The sequence below is a fragment of the Panthera tigris genome, chromosome B4 (assembly GCF_018350195.1).
Source record: "Panthera tigris isolate Pti1 chromosome B4, P.tigris_Pti1_mat1.1, whole genome shotgun sequence".
Lineage (NCBI taxonomy): Eukaryota > Metazoa > Chordata > Mammalia > Carnivora > Felidae > Panthera > Panthera tigris.
Window position 1 is genome coordinate 129,987,814 of NC_056666.1, and position 8,571 is coordinate 129,996,384.

General features: G+C 60.4%; 2 protein-coding genes across 5 annotated transcripts in view; both read left to right on the plus strand.

Annotated features, from left to right (window-relative positions):
• The window catches only part of CYTH4 (cytohesin 4), a 28,703-nt gene extending 26,791 nt beyond the window's left edge, over nucleotides 1-1,912 (plus strand). For all 4 annotated transcript variants that reach the window (XM_042993205.1, XM_042993207.1, XM_042993204.1 and 1 more), the window contains one exon: nucleotides 109-1,912. In XM_042993205.1, the coding sequence (XP_042849139.1) occupies nucleotides 109-181 (73 nt within the window). In that variant the 3' untranslated portion in view covers nucleotides 182-1,912. The remainder of the gene's footprint in view (nucleotides 1-108) is intronic.
• Nucleotides 1,913-5,710: 3,798 nt separating this feature from the next.
• LOC122240155 lies at nucleotides 5,711-6,862 on the plus strand. Its single transcript, XM_042990878.1, has 2 exons — nucleotides 5,711-6,351; nucleotides 6,493-6,862. The coding sequence occupies exons 1-2, from the start codon at nucleotides 6,085-6,087 to the stop codon at nucleotides 6,844-6,846; spliced, it is 621 nt and encodes a 206-aa protein (XP_042846812.1). The 5' UTR covers nucleotides 5,711-6,084; the 3' UTR covers nucleotides 6,847-6,862.
• The last annotated feature ends 1,709 nt before the right edge of the window (nucleotides 6,863-8,571 follow it).

Consider the following 8,571-nt stretch of genomic DNA (forward strand, 5'->3'; position numbering starts at 1 on the left):
GGCCGTCCCCTCCCTGGGAGACCCACAGCCCTGTTCCAAGCCCTGGGAGCCGAGGCCCCCGGGGGAGCCGGCCCAGCCCTGACATCTCGTCACCTGCTCTCGTTTCAGAGCCAGCATCACCCGCGTCCCCTTCTACGACCTGGTGTCTGCTCGGAAGAAGAAGATTGCCAACAGGCACTGAGCTTCCTGGGAGGTGGTGCCGGGGGACCCCACGACCTGTGGTACCTAGAGACGTACCTCCCCCCCCAGGACATGCTTTCCTGGCCCACGGACATCCCCCCGCCCCCATTACTTTGGGCGAACAGGAGTGGGGGCGGCCGGGCTCGGGAGGGTGGCTAGAAAAGTCCGAGGGCTCAGAGGTGGCACTGAGGCACCCCAGCCCCGGCCACGAAAGGCCCCCGCCCTCCGCCCCAGGTCACTGCAGCAGGGAACGAGGAAAGCAGCCAAAGAGAAAAACCAGCCCCAGCACCCGCCACCCTGTCCTCCCCGTGGGCCTCAGTTTCCGCTTCTGTTAAACATCTCCTGTCCTTGAAATGCCGTCGGCCCTCGAAGGAGGACGAGCGGTATGATTCTTGAGTGCCCCCTGCCCTTGGCCATGGCAGCGCCTCTTCCTCCTCAGGGGCTTCTCAGCCAGCCCCCTCCCCTGTCTCCGGCTGTGGCTTGGCCGTCCCTGCCGGAGGGACACACACACACACACACACACACACACCGCTCAGATCCACAGACAGGAGACGCCAGGAGCACTGCACTAGGAGCCCAGCACCCGAAGTCACGGTCCCAGCTCCGTCTCCAGCCTGCTCCGTACCGTCTGCCAAGTCCTCTGGTTCTTGGAAAACTGCAGGGTTTGGATAGAAACACGTTGCCCCCTTCGGTCTCTGTGCCGACCGCCCCCCCCCCCCAGCAATGACAACAGCCCCCGGGGGCCGACCGTAGCCGTGCACAAGCTCCCACCTTCCTCCTCAAGGACTCCTTCCTTTTGGCAGAAGGACCAGATTGTACTGGATCCGCCTAAGGAGCTTCTGGCCCCGAGATGTCTGTGCCTGCGTGCGGACTGAGCGGGAGGGGCTCGGACCGAAGGCTACCGGGAAGCCAAGAGCCGCGTGTGCTCCGATCTCAAGGATGTCCCTTTTGGAGGCGGGGCAGATGGGACTCCCCAAGAAAGTGGCAGAGAGCATCCCAGGCGGGTGTATCCAAGCAGGGCCGGTGGTACAGCCACAAGAAGCCAAGAAGAGAGAGCTTTGTGAACCGTGGTGACCAGGAGGGCTGCCTGGAGGAGTCCTCAAACCGGCTCCTTCTCAGAAGCTTTTCTTACCCCCTCGCACGGGCCCCGGGGGAGCCCCCGGAGGGAAGGTCCCTGGCAGGAAAGCAGGAGATAAGAGGGACTCTCTCTGCCCTACCGCCCGCCTGAGCGGGCGAGCCCGAGCAAGGTGGAGTCCGCAGGGGAGGGGAGGCAACCTCTCCTGCCCCCGCCCCCACTGACGCGCGCCCACCTTTCATGGAGTCGGGATAGACGAGCTGCCTTGTGAGTGGTGAGATGCTCGTCTCTGGAGGTGTGTAAGTGCCTGCTAACGACATGCTCCTGGAGTGGGTGTGGATCGGGCCCCTGCGGGGGCGGGGGGGGGGGGAACTTGGAGGACATTCGAGGACTTCCACAGAGCCCGGGTCAGGCCGGGAGCTGAATGCCACCTCGGCCGCCCCATGCGGGGGGCCAGGGGTCCTGGAAAGAGCATTGGGCCCAGGGTCCTGGGCTCCAAGGTCCTCTCCCGCCACGGGCATTCGCTGGCTGTGTGACCCTGGCCCCCTAGTTCCCTCTCTGGTCCTCAGCCCCCCTCTCTCATCGTTGATTTTCCGGGCGTGAGTGGCTGTTCTGGGAATCACGCAGAAGACAGAATAAAGCTCACGACGCACTCCGTGAGTGGGGCCTGTCCTCTCGGTGGTCGCGTCTGCCGCCTCTGACCCCACCCAGGTCCTTCCCTCTCATCCCTTCCCCGGCCGAAGGCAGGAGGGCCAGACAGAGAAGAGCGGGCCCTCAGAGGGCCTCAGACCCTCATCCTCAGGGCGCGAGGACTGCCACCCTGGACAGATGTCCCCAGAGGCGGGATTTGTGACACAGGTCCCTCAGATCAGGGGCAGAACTGAGGTGCCACTGCCAGGGCCGGGAAAGGGCAAAAGAACTCCCCCAAAGGCAGTGCTGTCTGAAGACCCAATGAGTGGCGGCCCCGGGAGGTAGGTAGGAAGCGTGTCTGGAAGGAGGCAAGTACAGGCTGATAAGCAGTAGTCACTTGGGGTGTTCCTGAGCTTGAACGTGGGAACCTTCATTTATCGGTACTTCCCACAATATTTACTCAGTAGCCACAGTGCTCCAGGCACTTGGGGGGGGACGAGCCCACAGGGGGGCTTACGATCTGGCGATCCTGAATTCTAGGATGCGGGGCAGCCCCCTCTGGAGGTGTAGGGCCCCGAAGCGCCCCCCGACACCCGAACCCAGCCCCCGGCCTGAAAGTCCACCATTGAGTTACCCCTTGAAAACCTTAAGGTGCGGAACTGATCAGTGTCTCCATCCGTTCTTTCCTGCGGCCCGCGCCCCTCCCAGGTACCAGGCTCCTCACTCAGGACCGGGCATCCAAAGATGATGGTGATAAGGCTGTGGCCTTCAAAAAGAGCTCGGTTCTGGTGGGGGAAAGGGCAGCGACAGCCTAGGGACAGGCTAGGCTGTGTAGATGGCGGGGGGCGCGGCATAGGGGCCAGTGGAGGGCTGGGCTGGGCAGAGAGGCTTCTCCGAGGAGCTGGGCATGAGTCTCTGTAGGCAGCCTGGTCGGGGAAAAGGACACACACCTGATATTGCGGTGAGGTCACCTCATGCCTGCTGCCCCCTCCTCCACCCCCCGCCCACACACACACACACTGGCTGTGAACTCCTCCCAGGCCTGACGGTCACTGCTCAGTGCCTGGCCCACAGGAAGCACACAATAATCCTTGGTTGGACTCAAATCGATTGCAAAGGCCCTCTGGGCCTCAGCCTCGGGGCGCAGACGTGTGGGGGCTTGGGGACTGGGAGAGGGCTGGTGCTGCTCTGGGTGGGGGCAGGCAGGGCCACATCACAATCCAGGAAGGACCCTGTGACTTGCTGGCCCAGGCTCCTCCCCGGTTGGCCTCTGCCCACCTCCCCACCGTTCTGCTACTACTCGCTATGGGCAGCAGGGGGCTCCCACCACACACGAATGAGAGGTTCCGGGACCTAGCCAGACTGGAGGCGCCCCCGACGGCTGTCCCTTGCAGGCAGGGGAACTCTGCCTGGAGAAGAGCCTTGACCTGGGCATCCCAGAAGGGGAAGCAGCTGGTCAACTAGGATCTGCGGGCTCCAGCAGCCCGAGAGACACCCACAAGCACAGATGAGCTCAGGTCTGTGCTCTCCGCATGCTGGGCACAGCGGCCCCTGCTCAGCCCAGGAGTCAGATACCCTGGCTCTCTCATTCTCTGGCTGTGGGACCCCCGAACTAGTGGCCGAGCCTCTCCCGATGTGATCTGCCGCCCCGACGGGCTGAGCCAAGTGCGTTCCAAGACACAAACCTTTAACGAGGCCTTCCCTGTGTAAGGAGGTCCCAGACATTGGGTATAAAAGAGGCCCTCACCCTAGAATGGGTTGAAACAGTTGGGGAGGGGAGGGGGGAGAAGAGAGGGTGCCAGAAAAGCCACTCACTGGGAAGGGTCACAGGGTGGCAATAGTGAGAGCCACCCCGAGGGGCTCGGTTCAAGGCTTCACTCTACCCTGGGTCTTAAGCGAGTTTCCTAAGCTCTCTGAGCCTCAGCTTTCCCATCTATAAAACGGGAATGATTTAATATATGCAAAACACTTAGAACCGTGTTGGGTACCTACTCGGTTAAGTGCTATCATTGTTATTTATTATTATTATTATTGCAAAGCAAACCGTGTACGTGCTTTCACGGTACAAAATGGGCTGGGGCCACTGGAGGAGGAAAGATTGATTCATGGCGGCAAGAGGGTTGAAGATCTGGAAGGCTTCTTGGAAGAGGTGCCCATGAAAGATAAGCCAAGTGGAGGCCTGGCTCTTCCAGCCAATGGAGCCAGGAGGAGCCAGGACAAGGATGCGTGACCCGGCCTGGTACTTCCGGGACCCCCTTGGGCGCCAAACACAAGCCCCAGCGGGCCAAGGTGGATACGAGGTTGAGGGAGGCTGGGCCCCGACAGGGGCTGAGCTGGGGGGGGGGACAGTGCTGTAATCCCTCGAGTCTCTGAGCCCACAGTGCCCCTTGTCATGAAGCTCAGACTGGGGATCCAGCGTCATGGCTGCTGAACAGAGGCCATCACAGAACGAGAGAGGGCAGGCTTAGCACAGGATGCCCTGGGATGGAGTAGGAAAGAGCTGGGGAGCTCTGGGAAGCAGGGGACGGGGGGCCTGCCCTGCGCCTGAGGAGTGGGGGCACTTCTCGCCCGGTGGCCCGGAGCTGGCACTGGGGCCCTGCCCACCGATGCCAGGAGGCAGGAGATGGGGGCGGGCAGCCAGGAGTCCAGCGGTAGGTGTGAGAGACCTGGAGAAATTGATTTATTAGGGACAATGAAACAAGCTAAATCTGTTTGCCGGCTCAGCGATGACTCAGGCGTTCCCCAGGGGTCCACAAAGTGTGAGCATCAAAGAATCAAAGATAGGCCTCCTCCCACCCTGGCTGCCAGCCCGGAGCCCCTCCTTCTCCTCCCCCCCCCACCCCCGCCCAGTGCCCTGAGGGCTTGGTCTCCCCCAGGGGCAGCAGAGACCCAGCCCTTCTACCCAGCAGGGCCGGCACCCCCCTCCACCCCGCCAGACCTCCCCAGAATGACTGAAGAAGTAAGACACATCTAGGCCAAAGTCCTGGCCTTGCCCCAAATTTCTGCGTGATCTTGGACAAGTGGCCGACCCTCTCTGGACCCACATCCACCAGAGAGGACCCATCCCCAGCAACAGCCCCCCCCCTCCCCCCCTCCTCCCCCACCCTGCCTGGCAGTGTCTTTCCCACCCCATTCAGCTTCTTCTAGGCAGCTGTGAGCACAGCCTCCCCTTCCTAAAATCCAACTTCCCTGCAGGAGAAAAGCCAGATTCCAGAGGGCCTCCTTGGGGGAGAATATGCTCTTCCGGTACCTGGTTCCAGGCCAGCGCTGGGCTGAGGGAGACACATAGAGGAGTCGGAGTCTGAGGCCAGAGGCAGGGAAGAGGGAAGAGGGACAAATGAGCTCCTTGAGGGGCAAAGCGCTGGGGGCTTGCAGGAGGGGCGTGGGGAAGAGGCCTGCAGGGAGGAGCAGGGGAGAAGGGCCTGTAGGGGAAGGGAGGGACGTCTGCCAGGCAGTGGGGAGGGGACAGTCCTGAGGTGCGGGACCACTCAGGGAAATGCATAGAGCCCCAGCTCCAGCACGGCCCCTTTGGGGAGCAGCAAAGTGCTCAGTGGGCGTAGAGGGGAGCCGCACCTGGCTGGTGCAGGGCTGGAGCCCTAGAGCCAGGAAAGGGTCCTGGCTGGGGGCTGTTTGTGGGCAGTCCCTCTGGCTGCTTGTGGGGGTGGATTAAGGGGGCACAGGGCAGCAGGGGGCTGGAGGAAATGGGCAAAGGGGCAGGTAGAGGCTGGACAGGTATGGGATGGTGGGGAGAGCGGAGGCGTTTGACAGGTTTCTCCTGTCCCCACTGTGCCAGGCAGGGGCTAAGGCCTCTGTCACCTTTGCCCTCACAGGCAGTATTTAGGCGGGTCTCCCTTTATATTCCCCGTAGAGTTCTTAGTTGACTCTCAAACCCAGCCCACAAAGACCCCAAGGTTCCAGATTCCACCCAGGCACCCGGCCCCGCCCACCCCCGCCAGGCCGGGCATCAGCAAGTCATGGCCGGGGCCGCCAATCACTAAATAGCATCAGGGCCTCTGCCAACACAGTGCCTCCCAGCCTCCCCACACCCTCCAACGTGAGCGCCATCACCCCCACTTTACAGATCCCCACTTCCCAGGGGCCCCGCGGCCCAGCCAGAAGGAGCTGAGCCAGCGTGGAACCAAGGCCACCTGACTTGAGACCTATATGGATTCGGAGTGGCCACAAAAGCATCGCCCAAAATGGGACCCTACGAGAATGCTGGGTTAGAGGTGACGCCGGAGCAAACCGGTTGCCCCGGGCACCCCGAGACACAGGCGTTACCCAAGAGACGGGTCGTATCCACGAGGGCCCGCCTGGGGACGTCCAGATCGCCCCCTGCGGGCCAGAAGGGATGTGACCTATGGCTGCTAAATCCCAGAGAAGCAAAGGGCAGCAGTGGTTTTATCCAGAAGGGATGGCGCCCCAGGCCCCTACCGCAAGCCAGTTCCAGCGAACTCTTCCCCTTTGTAAGTTTCCTCCGGTCCTGCCTCCAGGCTAGTGTGTGGGCTGATCACAAGGACCCTGAGCCAAGTCTGCCAAATGCCCTCCGCAGATGTCAGCTGTCACTACTCCATTCTTGACGGGGGGGGGGGGGGGATTCCTTGCAGGGCCGAGAGCAAGGATACTCCTACAGGTCCCAGGAGCTGCCCGTGCCATCCTTCCAAGACCAGCTGAAGCCCTCCTCCTCCAGGAAGCCCTTCCTGACCACCCCAGCCCCTCGAAGACCCCAGAGACGTCAGAAAACAGGCGTGCTGTCTCCAAACCTCCAAAGGACGCCCCACACCCGCTGTCGGCCTGATCTTCAGTGTTTACGTTTGGAGAGCTGGCCTCGCGGTCAGGGGTGGGGTATGGGCTTTGGTTCTGCTCCTGGACTCCGAAGTCCCCAAGCCCCCTCCTGCTCCGCATCTCTTGGCATCCGCACAGCGACCTCCAGCCTCATCCAGGGATGCCTGGGCCTGTAAAACCGTCCTTCTCCTTCCTCGCGAGGACACGGAGGCTCGCTGAGGTTAAGACACGCGTCCGAGGGGTGCCCCACCACGGAGGCGCCAGATGAGGAAGACCGAGGCGGAAGCCACCGACATTCACTGAGCACGCCTCCTCGTAGCCCGCAAGGTACACAGGGTTATTCCCATGCAACGGACGAGGGTGTGAGAGGCCCAGCGCGGTTGTGACTTGCCCAGGGTCACAAGGCCGGAAAGTGGCATCTGCTCACCTCGTCTCCACTGGGCTGTTGAGGCCGGGAGGACCCAGGAACCAACAGGGAGTTTGCGGCTGCACGGGAGGATTCACCCCGTGACCCTTACGGCCCCTCTGATCCTTTGAAGCGAAACCTTAATTCCCTTCTCTTCCTCCTCCCAGGGATTTTCATGTAATCGATAAGCGCCCGGAGAGGACCCAGCTTTGACCCAAAGGAAATATTTTTTGAATGAAATGTGCCCTGTGGAAAAAAAATAATAAAACATGCTCATTATAGAAAACTGGACGATGCAACGATCAGGAGGGAAAACCTGAGATCAAGAAGGCCTCTACCTGTCCATGATAAAAATTTCAGATGGTTATTCTGGGCCATTTTTCGGGCTCGGAATACCTGCTGTCCGTTCGGATTTCAAAAGGGTTGGGTCAAGGTAACTTCCATAACGTGAGCAAATGCCCACTTTCGCCCACTCACCTGGAGTCTGGAGCCCAGAGTCGGGAGTTGTAATTCTGGAAGCTTAGCATCGGAGGCACCCAGAGGGCTTGTTAAAACACAGAGAGCTGGGTCCCTCTGCCAGAGTTTAATTCAGCAAGGAGGTCCGAGGTGAGGCCCGCCATCAGCTTCTGTAACAAGTCCCCAGGCGACACCGATGCCCCTGCTGTGGGACCACACTGTCAGAACCACTGGCCTCGTAGTTAAACGGCCCCTGCGTTGCAACATGGCAAAGGTGACTCTGCTCACATACTCCGCAGAGTGGAACCTCGGGCAAATTACACCCTTAACCTCCCGTAGCCTCAGTTTCCTCATCTGTGCGTTGGAGCCATTGTGGGCATCCGCGCCGCTAACAGCTGCAGAGCTCCGAAAGGCGTGTCCCGGGAGGTGCAGTCAGAGACAGTTTTTTTCATTCAGCAGTAGATCAAATAACTTCATGTTTTAAAATATTTGTTAATTTGATTGGAACTGCGTGTATTCCAGTCTTCGCGCCTTTTACGGCTCTGAGTGGGAACGGATTCGTTTGCCACGAGATGGTTAAGCATCTGTGTTCCTTTTCTAGTGTGAATTGCCTGCGCTTGCCCTTTGCCCGCGTACCTGCCGGTTTCTCTGGCTCGTTATAGAGCAAAGACAGCAGACGCCATAGCCGGTCTTGTTTGCTACAACAATTTTTCCAGGGCTGCTGCGTGCCTTTCTACTGGGGTCATTTTTCTGGCTTCCAGAGTGGCCACATCCGTCTGACGTTCCCATTTTCATTTCCTCCATCACTTTTAGGCCGAGATGGTCTCCCTTCTGCAGCATGTGAAACATATAAAGGAATTGGGTTTTGAAGGATAGGATTTTGTGCGCCTAAGGTTGGCAGAGTGGGAGGAGGGAGTCCTTCTGGCTCACCCCAAACCCTCTGGTCATGGGCGTAGCCAGGAACCGGGGGCCTCAGCACTACAGGCGGCCCCTCCCCCTCAGCTGTGCCCCAGACGTGGGCAGATTGTGTGTCTCCGCA